General features: G+C 49.7%; 2 protein-coding genes and 1 pseudogene across 3 annotated transcripts; 2 read left to right on the forward strand and 1 right to left on the reverse strand.

Annotated features, from left to right (window-relative positions):
* Nucleotides 1–204: 204 nt before the first annotated feature.
* Nucleotides 205–9,477, reverse strand: LOC117834270 (glutathione S-transferase zeta class-like; annotated as a pseudogene).
* Nucleotides 9,478–9,536: 59 nt separating this feature from the next.
* Nucleotides 9,537–10,730, forward strand: LOC140220201 (protein FAR1-RELATED SEQUENCE 3-like). The gene is made up of 3 exons (XM_072290226.1): nt 9,537–9,851; nt 10,058–10,365; nt 10,487–10,730. Exons 1-3 carry the CDS (start codon nt 9,537–9,539, stop codon nt 10,728–10,730), a joined length of 867 nt encoding a protein of 288 aa, XP_072146327.1.
* Nucleotides 10,731–11,310: 580 nt separating this feature from the next.
* LOC117833438 (glucan endo-1,3-beta-glucosidase 7) lies at nt 11,311–15,201 on the forward strand. 2 transcript variants are annotated; one of them, XM_034712921.2, is made up of 4 exons: nt 11,311–12,014; nt 13,664–14,043; nt 14,174–14,806; nt 14,882–15,201. In XM_034712921.2, exons 1-4 carry the CDS (start codon nt 11,924–11,926, stop codon nt 15,095–15,097), a joined length of 1,320 nt encoding a protein of 439 aa, XP_034568812.1. In that variant the 5' UTR covers nt 11,311–11,923; the 3' UTR covers nt 15,098–15,201. The 2 variants fall into 2 exon arrangements, with proteins under 2 accessions (XP_034568812.1, XP_072151655.1); XM_072295554.1 differs by lacking the exon at nt 11,311–12,014 and adding an exon at nt 12,021–13,231.
* The last annotated feature ends 41 nt before the right edge of the window (nt 15,202–15,242 follow it).

Genomic DNA, 15,242 nt, shown 5'->3' on the forward strand with positions numbered 1-15,242 from the left:
ATGAGGAAGCTCGGATTACAGAGTATGACACGGACTCTACCCTATACTGCTAAATACAATTCCAAGTCTCGTTGTAACTGGACTTTTACAAATATTCGACACAATATCTAACAGAAAGAATAGCTATAGACACTATTTCTGCTATTTAGATCCATGACACATAGGGCTGGAAGAGATGGTTCCAAATAGGTTTTGCATATGTGCTCAGGAGGAAGGCGCATCTGGTTGCTTCTCTGGCAATGCAGCTAGGAATGCAGGATGTTCCATATAAGCTTCATGGAGCCTTTCCAGGACAGGTTAAATTGACTGCAAAGGAAAAAAAACCTTTTTTAGGGCCAGCCGATGAATATGATGGTTTATGAAGTTCATCAATCCCCTACTTTTTTGTAGGTAAATTGCAACTGAAAGCTGTTCGATGAGCATATTCTAATTTATGATTAAACTGCAGGTTACAACCAAATATCAAGCATACACATGAGAAATTGTGTATGCTTTTTGATAAAATGAAATTTTGTACGTTTGGTTTAAGAAAAGAGAATAGATGAGGGTTGTGCCACTGAACCACCAACATTGTACTTCAACGCTGGGCTAGACGGCTTGCTGCAACTGCAAGCACTAAGCTTGCAATTATTTTCTATTCCCTGTTGAGATTGTAAATAAGAAAATAAAGCTGTAATTCGCAAGGTCAGTGACTCAGTGGTACTTAACATATCAATTCCGAAGCGCTTAATACCACCATATATCTGGGGTTGGAGAAATAAATCTGCCTGTACAGAATCAGGTAAAACAGAGGGAACTATTATCACAAGTATTCTAAGCTAAAATTTCTAGTATTAACTTTTTCGATGGCGCATTTTTTGTTTGTTGAATGGGGATTCATTGTAGGAATTTCAGCAGTGTGAAAGTGTAAAACTTTGATATGGTAGTTTGGACTTCGGAGCTGCTCATGTGCTCAGCTAGATCTTTTTGTTGGAGAATATCAGCTTGTCGGGTTCTGAACATCAATCCATGTTTCACTATCAATACATTTATGCCTCAAACAAAAATACACAAATAAATAGGAAAATGAGGTGCAAACCAGCTGGATTTCACTTCCTGTGGCATATGTAGTGTTGCATCCTTTCAGCAGCTTCTCAAGAGCTGATAATACATTGGTTAGAAATTTAAAAGCTAACGAAATAGGATTTATGATATCACAATTTATAAAAGGAAATCCTTTTTCGCAGAAATTGTTTATTGAGATTCATGAGAAAGAAACCCCATGAGATTTACTTGATCCGTGCAGTTACAGTTATTTTTTATCCAATTTCACAGAATCAGTCAAATTGATGAGAGAGTATTGAACCTGTGAAGCCCCTGTTGATCTGATGCTTGGTCCATTTAATCTCCTCGTTTGAGTCCAACTTCTCCTCTATGAAATTCTGCAACCAAGGTGCAGAAGAAAACTTCTCATGCTCTGAGGAATAAAGGAACAATAAAACACACGTCTATGGCAAATAGAAAGAGCTGTAGTTTCTGCAAATGAACTCACAAGGACAGGATAGTTTTGGAGCGGTTGAATGCTTGAACCGACAATATTTGCAATCTGCAACTCAAAAACCATAAGTCCAAGGCCATTTTTAATTCGGATGAGCAGTGCAGGCATTGTAATATAAAATGCATGAATTTTTTTTCACAGCAGCGGTGTTAAGTGTGTCTTCAGTTTTCATACTATTTGTTTGCAGAAACTATGGCATGATCAAATGTTTTGTCTTTATAAACTCAATTGTGTTATTTCAGTGAAACAGAGTACCCTGATGAAATGGTTGTTTTGGCTCGAAACAGAGAACGAACCTGGATATTCAGTGCCCTCTTCTGAGGTTCTTGTGGTAGCAGAGGATGCTGGGGGTACATGACCTCAAGGTACTAGTACACAGTACACACCAAAAGGAACAGAGACTTCATGACTATGGCAACTCGAAAAAACTCTTACAACCGAGGTCGCAAAGGAATCTGCGATGACCGTTTCACCGTCCACCAATGCCGGAACATAGTTGATTGGGTAACCTCTCAAATTCTTTAACCAAAGACCAGAAAAGACAGTTTCACCTGAAGATTTCTGCACCTAGATTCTCTCAAGGAGGAAACACCGGTAGCCATGTTGATGCTTGTCTGATGTAGTGACCAGCAGTCCATCAAGGAGTTACCCAGGTGGTAGATTTGTAAGCAGGGGAGATCGTGAGATAAAAACTCGAATAGTAACACAGAGGCGCAAGATTTAGACAGGTTCAACGGAGAGTAATACCTTACATCCTGTATTCTGATGGATTGTATTGTTGATCGCAGGTGCGAAGAGTTAACGTGAGGTGGGATGAGTCGAGATAAGTTGCGTTACCCTCGGGGGACACCCCTGACCGCCTTATATAGGCTGACGACCTAAGGTTACAATCGGATAGCATCTAATCCTAGTCGATTGTTACATGTTACATGGAAAGCAATCTGAGTCGGACTACAACAAGTATACCGCAATATCCGGGCAGAACCAGTTCGTCCGGCCTTCGGACTTGTGCTCCACGTATCTTCATGCATTGGCCCGCACAGCGTGGTCGGGTAGGCCCACCCGTTAGGCTCGACCAGTATCCTGGTCAGTGGGAACCCATGGGTACCATTATCCCTCAAGCCCCCGAGCAATGTGGAGTCAAACAGGAGTCTGACGTATGCGCAACGAAGCTTGTAATATACTTGGCTGAAGTTGTGGTGTCATCATAGTGATGGAGAGGCTGCGCAGTATTCAAAAAAGAAAGAAAAATTGAAGCTTCCACAGGCACGTATGACCAAAGGCACATGGCTATGCGACTGCCAAGCTTCGGGATGTCTAGTATCCTGTAGATCGAAGGGAAGCACATGGATGGCGTAGCAAGACGCACTCCATATGGAGTAACCCACGAGTATTGAAACGATTAAAGTAATCGATCTAATGGTCAAGAATCTGATATATTATTTCCATCATAAAAGGATACAAATATAGCGCTCAGCCCCCGAGCGTGAGGACTGACAGAGCTATGGAGGCACGTCGACCTGGATTAGGCGCCCAGCCCCCGAGCACGAGAACTGACGGAGCCGCGGAGCCATACCGAGTCATCTATGGCGCCTAGCCCCCGAGCGTGGGAGCCGGCCGAGTCACAAAAGCGCGCCGCATCGCCTCCCACCCCGAGCATCCAAGCCTGGAAGGTCGGACGAGCGTCAGGAGGCACACCGAGTGGTTTCTGAGCTGTAAAAGGACAATACAAGTATTATGTAGCATAATATAGAATATTGAATAACTTAGAAATTTAATTAGCGTAAAAGTAAATCCTTGCGCGTCCTGCTCTTATGGGCTATGTAATTTCCTTAGGTAGTTAGCCTGTTACGTTTAAACACCTAGCCTTGCTTAGCCAGCAGTCTGCTGAGAGCATATCTCGAGCTTGTAGATGGGGCATCACAAGATGAGTCGAGGTTTCACGGATTAAAGCGTATGCTACCAAGTACTTTAGCAACTGTTAAGAGAGACGGACAAGCCACAAAGCAGTCAGAACTGTGCGAAAAAGCAAAGAGCGTGCGCTGGGCACTCATAGGGCGCAACCCCCGACTGCCCGTGTAGTAGACAGATCAAACTGTATAAGCAGTCAGAGGTGTGACCAGGGTGGTCGGCGAAAGTCACGGAGACATAGGAGAATTGAGTCGTGTAGAGATATACAGAAGCTGTAAAATATTTAAATGAATACATGACTTAGCTTGGTTTGTGGCCGAGTCGAAAAATACGCCAAGACGGCTGAAAGCCTTGATGAAGGAGACCACTGTGGAGTGCGCCAAGAATGTCATGGCGCTTCTAAAGATGCACTTCTCCCGGCTGGCCGTGGAGCGTGTTGGAACGAGCGTTGTCGAGGGCTTTCATGCTGGTAACCTTCCGGAGTTGATCGAGCAATATCAACAAGCCTCGGAGGACGTAGTTAAGGAACTGGACTTGTAATGAAAAAATTGTAAAATGTATCAATCTGTGCCATAGGGCAAGAAAACTTATTGATTAACTCATGTAAAGGCAAAACTCCTTCCCTCAGTATGTTTGATAGGACACCGTGTGACCTAGGCCTGTAGCCGCTAAGCACCTAGCCTTATTTGGCCAGCACTCTGCAGAGTGCTAAGAGTGGATCTCAAGCTTATAGAGGGGGTGAATGCAAGGTTGCCTAGGTTTCGCATGGTAGGACGACGTCCACACAAGTTAGTCGCACAACATTAAGAGGGGTAGGAGAAAAATTAGGACCCGAAGGTCGGCGCATAGCAAGGGAAGCCCCCGAGTGTAAAGACGAAGGTGTGGTCTGTCAAACAGGTTGGACAGCCCCCAAGCGTGATTAAGAGCTCGCATAAGAAAGAGAAAAGGTGGTAGGTATGCAAAAAACCTCTAAGGTTTTATTTATTCAATATAAAAATGTAAAGAGAGTACATAGCTTTTGGTTCCTAAGGGTAGAAGTGCCACAGGTGTTGGATGTTCATCACAGTCCAAAAACTGGGTGGGTTTGGGTCGATTATCAGATTGGATCTGGAAAGGCTGCACGAGTTCTTTGGAAAACACGGCAGCCGAGTTCTTGATGCCAAAGGGACACGGGAAGAGCCATGTGCTGACCTTCTAAGGCGTAGTGCCTCCTCGGAGAGGTTGATGCACTCAACAATGGTGTTGCTGATGCGATCTAGCCCCGTGATTAGATCGGAGGGTGTGGGTGGGCGGGTTGCCGCTATGATGCATGGGATCCTCTTTAAGAGAGAGAGATCACCGACCTGCTGGGCAAGCGGCATGATGATCCTCGGGTGAAGACCTTGCTCTGTTAATGCAGGTCCGATGGATGCCGAGCTAGTGGCAGACACTGAGTTGGCGATGGAGGCGGTGGAGTCAGAGTCCACCAGCATGCTCCCAAAGCGAAGCTGGATCCGATTGGCAAGGAAGTTCTTTATGCTCTCGGGAAAAATGACACTGAGGCGGGATGCCATCAAGCTCGCTGGGGAGGATCTCACGATCACCCCTACTTGGTACGTCAACCGTTAGATATAGTGACCGGTAGTTCACCAGGGGGTTACCCAGGTGGTAGATTTGTAGGTGGGGGAGATCATGAGATCAAGAACTCGAATGGTAACACAGGGGCGCAAGGTTTAGATAGGTTCGGGGCTCCGGAGAGTAATACCCTTCGTCCTATGTTCTGGTGGATTGTATTGCTAATCGCAGGTGCAAAGAGTTAACATGAGGTGGGATGAGTCGAGGTGAGTTGCATTTCCCTCGGGGGGTGCTCCTGGCCGCCTTATATAGGCTGACGACTTAGGGTGACAATTGGATAGGATCTAATCCTAGTCGGTCGTTATATGGAAAGCAATCTGAATTGGTCTACAATAAGTATCCCACAATATCCGGCAATATCAGTTCATCCGGCCACCGGACTTGTGCTCCACGTATCTTCATGCCTTGGCCCACACGGTGTGGTCGTGCAAGCGCACCTGTCAGGGCCGATCAGTATCCTAGTCGGTGGGGACCCGTGGGTACCCTTATCCCTTGATGCTAAAATCATATACGCATAAGGAAGTACCTGGGTCTAACTGCTCGTTTGCGAGGAGATTCACCGGCTTGTACTCGTATTCCAGTACCAGAGAAGCATTTGCTCATGACTCATGAGGCTGTCTGACAGAGTCATGCGGGGTACCTACCTTTGAGCTTGAGGGTGATATGGACACGTTGCGAGCACGAGCTTCGCTAGAAGGAGTAGAGCTTCAGCTTCGCTGGCGGCTCCGGCACGGCACCCGCTCCGGCGATCGCCTAATTGGAATCGAATCGACGAATCACAGATTCAGAGAAGAAGCCGCCATGATCAGTTGCCATAGAGGTGCTACAGGTGATCAGCTGCCAGCAACACTACTGGAAAACACGGCTTTAGTCTCGGTTGGATAGGGTTATAGATCCCGAAAATCCAACCGGGACTAAATTTTCGAGACAAAAGGGGGGTCCTTTAGTCCCAGATTATTCACCCGGGACTAAAGACCCCTTTTAGTCTTCCGGTTGGTACTACCAACCGGGACTAAAAAGTTCCAAAAAAATAAAATAAATGCTAGTCCCACGCCCGTGCCGGCCCTGCACCGGCCGCCCACGCCTGCGTTGGCGCCGCCCGCCCGCGCCTGCGCCCGTGCCAACACGTCCTGGAGAGGAGTCAAGCGTCAGTGAGGACTCGAGCATACCTGGAGCTCTGGACTCCTGCCCTACACTCCTCACTACTAGTGAGGGGTGAGCAGAGAGGGAAGGGGAGGGGCAGCAGAGGGGGAGGGGAGGGGGCGGTGGTAGCGGGAGAGGGAGGGCTAGGGGAGAGGGTGGGAGAGGATAGGGGAGGGGGGTGGCGGCAGGAGAGGGAGGGGAGGGGTGGCGGCGGCGGGAGAGGGAGCGCCGGGGGAGGGGGCGGCGGCGGCAGGAGGGAGGGGGAAGGGTTGGCGGGCATGCAGAAGGGTGAGAGAAAAGTGAGAGAGAGAGAGAGAGAGAGAAGAGATAAGGGAGAGGAGGAAGATAAGGTGGAGTCCGGGAGAGGTGTTTTGTCCTGGTTGGTGGCCAACCGGGACTAAAGGCCCCCCTTTAGTCCCGGTTGGTGTTTCCAACTGGGACAAAACGCCCCCTCATCCCACTAGCTATTACAACCGGGATTAGAAGGAGGCTTTAGAAGTTCAGTTCTGCCTACTATCGTACATTGGATGAACAGCTGCCGGACGCCATAAATCAAGGCGATCGGCAGTGTCCATCGATCGAGGTCAACGGATTAGTGTGTTCTTGGTTTGGAGCTCACCGGTGAGCGAGTAGGGCAAAGTGCAGCCCAGTGGCTAGTGGGGGTGAGAGAATAATTAGGCTCTCATCGAAGGGGATCACGTAGGAGTACAAGTGATCGATCGCCATCATGTTCGATCGAAGCCACCAGCGAGGCAGCCATCTATCGTGCAGTTGTGCTTAGGTGACTTTAATGAACATACATCAGCCGCACAGAGTAAAATAAAAGGCTATTCTAAATCTTGGTAAGTGTTACTTTTTGTTTTTACTGGCTTCAAATTAAGGTCAAAATAATGGGTTTGGCGTATGCCTGCCTATTCTAACCTTAAATCTTATGAAAGACACATCTTATTTTTTTTCTTTCAAACCCAAACTTCTAGGAGAGCACAAAGAAACCCTTGAAAAAGAGTTTGAGTTTAGCTTATGGACATGCAAGCCTACTTTACATATCGCATACTCCTTGGACAGAGCCCACTAACACACATGCTTTGTTACGGCCACATAGTCCCATCCTTGCTCACACCACTCACCCACTCAACCTTTATCTCCCGTTGCTCATGCCTTCCTTTCTAATGCAGGTTAGTCCCTCTACGAGTTCCATAAATTTTGATGAAACAAATTATAGACGTACTTCCCCATTCCCTCCACATAAAAATCAAGTTATTTTAGTTTTATCATAAGTCAAATCATTTTATCGTTCGAGCATATCCATTAGGAAGAGTACCAACAGTAATGATAATAATTTTAGTTAAACACTTTTACTTTGGCCGTCAATTTTTAAAAATTTATATTGTTTAACATCATAAAATTTATGTTTTTAGATCCACCATAAGAAAAATACCTTCATGATATATTATTCACATGTTGTTTAAATGTACATTTTTTGGAGTCGACGGTGAAAGATAAAGTATTTGATTTAGATGGATCTACAATTAACCAATTATAACTAATTTGAATTGGAGGTGATAATTAAGGTTTCCGAATGTTTAACATTTGCCTTGTTCGGTAATGTTATAGACCATACGTCCGGAATCTTAAAAGGATTGGATCGTCGACATATGTTGCAATAGTTAAGCATCGATATTGCAACAACTATTGTTTCTGCGTATTTCATGGTGAATGTTGTATGAAACATGGTGTTTTTCTATCATAGAGTTGGACGATGTAGTCATTTTTACACATTATTTTTCATGTTGCAAACAATAGCCACTAATGTTGCACTAGTTAATTTTTAAAGTTTCATCGGATGGAAATTTTCCATCGAACATATGAGGCGCCGTTTTCCTTTTAGATGTGGTTAAGCCGCGACAGGTCGCGCATTAGGCAAGCGTGCGACCCCAATTTGGTGGGACACATAATCATGACATCCTACTGATTTAAATTAGCGTAGCGCATGTTGGAATAACTTCATTTGCTACTAGTGCCGTGCGGCTGTAGGAGGCAAGCGTCGGAGACATCGCTTTCGTCTGACATCATTAATGATGTCAGCTAGACAAAATCGTTGTATTTTCTTTAAACGAGCGTTACTCTCTAACCGAGCGTCCGTTTCAAATCCGTTTGCACGATTGTATTCCTTGCGATGAGATCTACAAAACAAGATCCATAATAGATGTGTTTTGGAGCCATTTTATACAAGTGTCAACTTATGTTATATGTATAATGTAACTTATGTGCAAGCTGTAGCACTTTATATAGTATTTTTGAAACTAACATGTCACCTTATTTATCTTGTAGGATTTTATACATGGACATATATAGTAAGTTATATTGTATAGTGTTATAATTGATATATCTAGTAGTACATTTAGCTTATATGGAGAATTTATATAAATTTATTAATACCAATTAATACAGAGAACGTGTAGCCAACTTCTTTATTCTTACTATATAATGTAACAACTTATGTAAAGGTAAAGGTAGCAGCTTATATACATATTTCATAAAAGTTACGGTACCACATATACATTATTTTTGTAGCAATTTATGTGTAGTACACAAATTGCTACGTACTTACAAAACTAGCTCTTATACATTTACATAAGTTGCTATAACTTTAAAGTTATTTCTAAATAGACATGATGGGTCGATCTCGTTATAAAAATGTAACGGTGGTGACGAAATTCAAAACGGACACTCTAGTGGAAAGTTATCACATTTTAAAAATGTAAATAAAAAAACAAAAACGCGCGTGGGCTAAGGCAACCTAGATAGCTTATGCAGGCTGCTTAGTGTCGCGCCATCCCATACGAGCGCGACTACGCGAGGTAGCCTTTTCCTTTCGAGCCGAGATCCATCCAGTAGAGGCCGCCGATCACGTGTTTAATTTTTGGCCCTCGAGCCCAACAGCCCACGGCCCATTAGATCATATCGGGAACGGGAAGAAGCGTTTTTCCTCACGGACCTCACCTGCCCCCAGAGCGCCGTCACTGCGGTCTCCTCTTCCCGGCGGCCGGCCGCCGCCACTTCGCCCTTCTCACAGCACTCCCCCCTCCAGTCCCAGATCACACCAGCTCTACCCTCGCCCCCAGCTGTAAGCTTACCAAGAAGCTCCGGAGAAACCCCTATTCGCTTGTCTTCCCCCCTGCCGTTCTTGCATGAATCACCGGCGCTCCCGGCATCCGTTGCTAGCCAAGGACCTGGCCCTTTCGAATCCAAGCACCTCCCTTTCGATTCATTCCGCTAGTTTCGGCTGATATCCCCCAATCTAAAGAGTTCCAGAACGTCGTCCGGGGCCATGTCCGCCGACGCCAGCGATGTGGCATTGTCTGAATGCGGTGCAACGGCGGCGGAGGCACGTGCGCCGGCGGTGGGGATGGTCTTCCCGTCCCCTGCGGCGGCCCTGAAGTTCTACTTGGCGTACGCGGCGCGGGTGGGGTTCCGTGTCCGGAAGAGCAAGTCCTCCACCTCCGGCCACGGCGACGCCGTCATCATGCGCCGCTTCGCCTTCTCCCGCCAGGGCCTCCCCGCCCGCAAGGACCCGCCGCTCGACCCCTCCAGGAAGCGCCGCGACCGCGCCTCCTCCCGCGCGGCGTGCCCCGCCATGATCCAGGTTAACCGCCTCCACGCACTTGGGTCGTCTCCCGCTGCGTCTTCGATCACACCCACCGGCTCGGCGGCGATGACGACGACGACGACGGCAGCGACTCTGACGCCAGCGGTTCAGAGAGTGCAGACACGCCAACCAAGCATTCCAGTAACAAGTCATCAAAGGTGCCATCTGGCCGGATTGCTAATACAGATGCCGATTCCTTCCAGAGCACTGCTCTTGGACCCGACGGCAATGTCACCCAGTGCCTGCTTGAGCATTTCAAGAAGAAGCAGTCTGAGAATCCCCCATTCTGCTACGCCATCCAGGTTGATCGCAGCAACTGTGTTACCAATTTCTTATGGGAGGATGCACGCGCCAGATTGCTGTATAAATGGTTTGGGGATGCGGTTGTGCTTGACGTCACCTGCAAGAGGAACCTGCCTGCTGCGCCATTCGTGGCACAAACTGGATTGAACCATCATAGGCAGGTTATCGTGTTTGGGTACGCTATCCTGACTGATGAGAGCGAGGAAACGTATGTGTGGCTGTTTGAGACTTGGCTTGCCTCTATGGGCGGGAAGAAGCCAGTGTCGTTGACGATAAATTATAATAGGGATGCTGAGATGGCTTGCCATGAAGGTCTTTGATGACGTTAGGCAACGGTTATGCCAGAGAGATATCTTCTCCAGGTGCAAGGAGAGGTTGGCCGCTGTATATGAAGCACATCCATCATTCAAACAAGAGCTCAAGGAATGTGTAAATGAATTGGAAAGGATTGATGAGTTTGAGTCGAAATGGAGGTTTTTGCTCAACAAGTACAATCTGACGGTGTGGTTGACAGGTGTTTCTGAATGCATCGAGCACCTTGTGCTCAAAGGTCGTGACGCGCTCTTCACTTGAAAAAACACCGGCATCAATATTTCGTCCTGAAACTGCCATCAAACTTTGCCGAGTGTACTATGCTCTGCACTGCAGAATGAGGAGGCAGAAGAACCGCTGGGCGCACGCCTGCGTGCGCTGTAGAATCTTGGTAGTCTGCACGCACGCACATCGGCACATGCAATCTGCAGCGGCAGCGACCGGAGCCCTGAGGTGCGCTGCGGTGCTATTTGACGGAAAACCTGCTCGGCGGAGGCGCGCGAGGTCGTTGTCACCGACTGGAGCGTCCAACCTTTTCCCTTTCGCCTGACCTCAGCGCGCGGGTTTGATCATCCAAGCACTCCTGTCCCTGCCTCCATCAACAATTAGCGCGATAACTACACGTGTGGCCGCCCCGACGCCACACCGTGACCAGCAATCGCCCATAGTATCCACTCAAAATCCTACTTATGACACGCCAGCCTATGGTCGAATGGCACGGCACATAATTGCAAAGCTTGGGCGAGGCTGACCGGCGAGACTCGGAGACGGAGACCAGATCAGATCCCCGTCACCACGACCTCGCGAGCCTGCTGATTTCGCCCGCCGGGACAGGCACCCAGCGCAGCCACATCCTCCCGGGCCAGGGCCGGGCAAATGATTCCCGGAACCCCCCCATAAATTCCGCAAACACGAAAGTTCGAGAGCCGCTGCAATGCACTGGCACTGCCATGATTCCCGATGCAAGCGACCCCTGTCGTCCGGTTCCATTTTCCTCCCTCTCGCCTCACCCCTGCTTTCTCGCCACCTCAGGAGCATTACACCTGAAGCAACCCGGCCGGCCTGGTGAGCACTGAGGCACTGAGCAGTGAGCGGAGCGCCTATAAAAGATTCCAGACGTGGAGGCCGGTAGAGCGATCAGGTCTAGGCGCAGCTCGTGCAGGCGGAATCAGAATTTCAGATACGCGCGCGCAAAGGGGGCAGAGACGGTGACCGGGGGGCTCTTTCTACTGCGCGTACAACGCACGGCGTCCTGCCGCGCGCGCGCGCTCCGTCTCTTCTTTTACGCGCGGTAGGCGGAAAGACCTCCGCGACGGCGCGACCCCTTGCGCTGCGTGTGTCTCCCGCCCCCCCGCCAACCTCGCGCGCCTTGCCTGCTTTCCTCGGGCCCCCCTTCGTCTTCCTCCTCGCCGCTACCCGCCGACTAGCCATTGGAGACGCGTAGGGCGGTTGCCATGGGGAGTGGTCGCATGGGGATCCGGAGGTGGTTGGTTTCTGCTGCTACGATCTTGGTCCTCCTGCAGGTCTTCCTCTTCCACCCGGCGAGTAAGTTCATGGTGCCATTACTTCCCCCTGCTTAGCGTACTCTTCATTGTTCAGAGTTCGTCCTCACTCTGCAATTTTGTTGTCGAGTAACCAATTTTGCCATGCTTCTACTGCTTGGTTAGCTCAATTGATCGTTTATGCTACAAGCGTTGTCTCCTAAAGGGGCGAACATCGGCATGCATACAGGCTAAACCGAATCATATCAGTTGCCTTTTCCCCCTTAGGAGTAAAGGATTATTCTCTGAATTCTCTACTAGTCCAGTAGCCTTCTCAATTTAGTTCCCTTTGGAGAGTGGATTCACTTTCAGTATACTTCTTGGTTCCTCGAGCGAGCGTGTACAACTGTTACATTACTTTATCGTTTCCGGAGAGACAAAAATTCTGCATACGTTAGACTTTCCACTACACATACGTAGCTGACTCATTCATTGGTGGGGTTAGTTTAGTTACCGAACTTTGTTGCTCTAGTTCCCCAAGTGGCGTGTAAAGCCGATGGCGATTGATGGTACAATTTTCCCTATTCTGAAGGTGGGACGGATTTGCTGAGATCTCTGCCTTTTGCTTCCCCATGAAAATGAAATTCCTCCAACATCAAAGAAAAGTACTGCTGCTCAGTGCTGAGGGGTGAAGCTTCACTCTCTCCTCGCCATGTGTCATAGTCGTGTTCTTAACGCCTGGATAAAGAAAGGAATTATGATGGAATTGCTCTCAGAAGGAGACGTTGACGAACCGCACAAAATCAAACCACGCCAAGTTGGGCACAAGTTCATAAAAAAAACATACATGATTCTAACTGATTGATGTATGCACAGTAGGATAGAGTAGTTGCATGCCCTGTTGTGTGACCAGCAACTGTGCATTAGTGCTGGTTAGGAAGGAAGAGTATGAGTAGCTGCTAAGCATCCCTTCACAGGAACTGTTCATTGGCTCTGGCATGGGTCATGCTCAGAGTGGACTGGCATGGAGGAGACTTTGACCCATGTGTCAGGCTCACACTTTGAGTCCACCAAACCGGTTGGTCAGGGAATCTAGCAGGAGCAAGGCAATTGCCCAATCATTAATGCATAGAAATCAACAACTCCTTCGACGACTACTGGACAAAACCCAAGAGTACTTGCAGTAGCCACCAATGCTTAGGCCGCGCGCCGAAGCAGAGGTGATCCACCATGTCGTGGTGTCCGTGCATGCCAGATGATGATGCTCACGGCTGTACAACTGTGCGTATCGTTGTTATCTAACCACTCCTTGCTCACATTTGCATGTGACCAAACGCGTCATGGGTCGTGTCCCCCACAAATCATGCTCACTTCCATTTGGCTCCATCCCAAGAACTGATACTTTTATTTTTTTTTCTGAAACTTTAAAATCTGATTCGTTTCGTCATCAGTTTTGCAGCTCCTGACTAAAGGCCTGTTCGCTTCAGCTTATAAGCCTGTTGAAAAGCTGAGACGGCTGATTTGTTGTGAGAGGAAAATACTATTTGGTGGTTGATAAGCCGGCTGAATAAGCTGAAGCGAACAGGCCCTAAATTTTCTGCAACTACTCCAGTTTTTAAGCTGATTTTCTGCAACTGCTGAACTGACGAAATGAACTGTGCGTGCACTGTAACTTGGTACGTCTTCTCATGCACGCCCGTTCACTGTTTGCAGCGTCGCAGTCGTTCATCGGCGTCAACTACGGGACGATCGCGGACAACCTCCCGCCGGCGGCGTCGACGGCCAGCCTGCTCATGTCCACGTCCATCGGCAAGCTCCGCCTCTACGAGCCGCAGCCGGACCTGGTCGCGGCGCTCGCGGGCTCGAACATCTCCATCCTGTTGGGCATCCCCAACGGAGACGTGCCGAACCTCGCGTCCTCCCCGGCCGCCGCGGCCTCCTGGGCCGCCGCCAACATCCCCACCACGGTGACCGTCTCCGCCATCTCCGTCGGCAACGAGCTGCTCAACTCCGGCGACCCCACCCTCGCGCCCCAGCTCCTCCCCGCCATGCAGAACCTCCTCGCCGCGCTCCCCGCCGGCTCCACCACCAAGGCACGTATCTTCTCTCGTCACACTCGTGCGATCAACGCCTTAACTAAAAAACAGAGCATACACACATGGTTGCCCGGTTGCCCCGACGAACGGTTGTTGAGCGAGTGAAGTTGTTGGCAACTACGAACAGATCTCCACGGTGCACTCCATGGCCGTGCTGTCGGCGTCGGACCCGCCGTCGTCGGGCGCGTTCCACCCGGACCTCGCCGGCAGCCTGGACCCGGTGCTGGACTTCCTCCACCAGAACGGCGCGCCCTTCATGATCAACCCGTACCCCTACTTCGCCTACGCCTCCGACACGCGGCCGGAGACGCTGGCGTTCTGCCTGTTCCAGCCCAACGCCGGCCGCGTCGACGCCGCGTCCGGGCTCACCTACACCAATATGTTCGACGCGCAGCTGGACGCCATCCGCGCCGCGCTGGACGCCAAGGGGTACACCGACGTGGACATCGTCATCGCCGAGACCGGGTGGCCGTACAAGGGGGACGCCGACGAGGCTGGCGCGACGGTGGACAACGCCAGGGCCTACAACGGCAACCTCGTGGCGCACCTCAAGTCCCAGGCCGGCACGCCAAGGACGCCGGGGAAGTCGGTGGACACGTACATCTTCGCGCTCTACGACGAGGACCTCAAGGGCGGGCCGGAGTCGGAGCGCTCCTTCGGGCTGTACAAGACGGACCTGACGGCGAACTACGACGCCGGGCTCGCCAAGAGCGGCAGCACGGCGGCTCCCACCATTCTGACTCCATCTCCGCCGCAGCAGGTTCTACAATATCAATTCTGTCTGCTGCCTTGGTTTGTTAGAATGGGGCGTTACTGATGCCGTCTGAATTTGCAGGGCATGCTGCAGCCGAGCAGGGGGGCGACGCCGACGCCAACGGGGTTCTGCCAGACGACGGCCGCCGTGCCGGGCAGCACGCAAGGCCAGCAGGTGACGCAGACCAGCTCGTGCTACATCCCTGCCGAAGCCGTGTCGCGGCGAGTTGACGCCGGGACACGGCAGCTTGTTTGGTTTGGTGTTTTGCTGTGCCTGGCCATGGTCGCCGGCAAGTAGCTACAGCAATACAGCGTTTGTATGTGTCGGAACTAGTACAGTATACAGTAAAGGCTTTTGCAGCCCACTCGCTGCCACCGTATATACATTAGATTTCACGAAAACAGCTACACACAGTCGAACGTTGAGCCGGTTCCTTTTTCCT

The sequence above is a fragment of the Setaria viridis genome, chromosome 8 (assembly GCF_005286985.2).
Source record: "Setaria viridis chromosome 8, Setaria_viridis_v4.0, whole genome shotgun sequence".
Classification (NCBI taxonomy): domain Eukaryota; kingdom Viridiplantae; phylum Streptophyta; class Magnoliopsida; order Poales; family Poaceae; genus Setaria; species Setaria viridis.

What these genes read in the sequence shown, in the direction of transcription:
- LOC140220201 (XM_072290226.1), top strand. Translation starts at nt 9,537, where the DNA reads ATGTCCGCCGACGCCAGCGATGTGGCATTGTCTGAATGCGGTGCAACG. An exon ending in CGTGCCCCGCCATGATCCAG is followed by an intron (nt 9,852 to 10,057) that starts GTTAACCGCCTC and finishes GATTCCTTCCAG; the next exon opens with AGCACTGCTCTTGGACCCGA. An exon ending in ACTGATGAGAGCGAGGAAAC is followed by an intron (nt 10,366 to 10,486) that starts GTATGTGTGGCT and finishes TGATGACGTTAG; the next exon opens with GCAACGGTTATGCCAGAGAG.
- LOC117833438 (XM_034712921.2), top strand. Translation starts at nt 11,924, where the DNA reads ATGGGGAGTGGTCGCATGGGGATCCGGAGGTGGTTGGTTTCTGCTGCT. An exon ending in CTTCCTCTTCCACCCGGCGA is followed by an intron (nt 12,015 to 13,663) that starts GTAAGTTCATGG and finishes CACTGTTTGCAG; the next exon opens with CGTCGCAGTCGTTCATCGGC. An exon ending in CTCCATCTCCGCCGCAGCAG is followed by an intron (nt 14,807 to 14,881) that starts GTTCTACAATAT and finishes CTGAATTTGCAG; the next exon opens with GGCATGCTGCAGCCGAGCAG.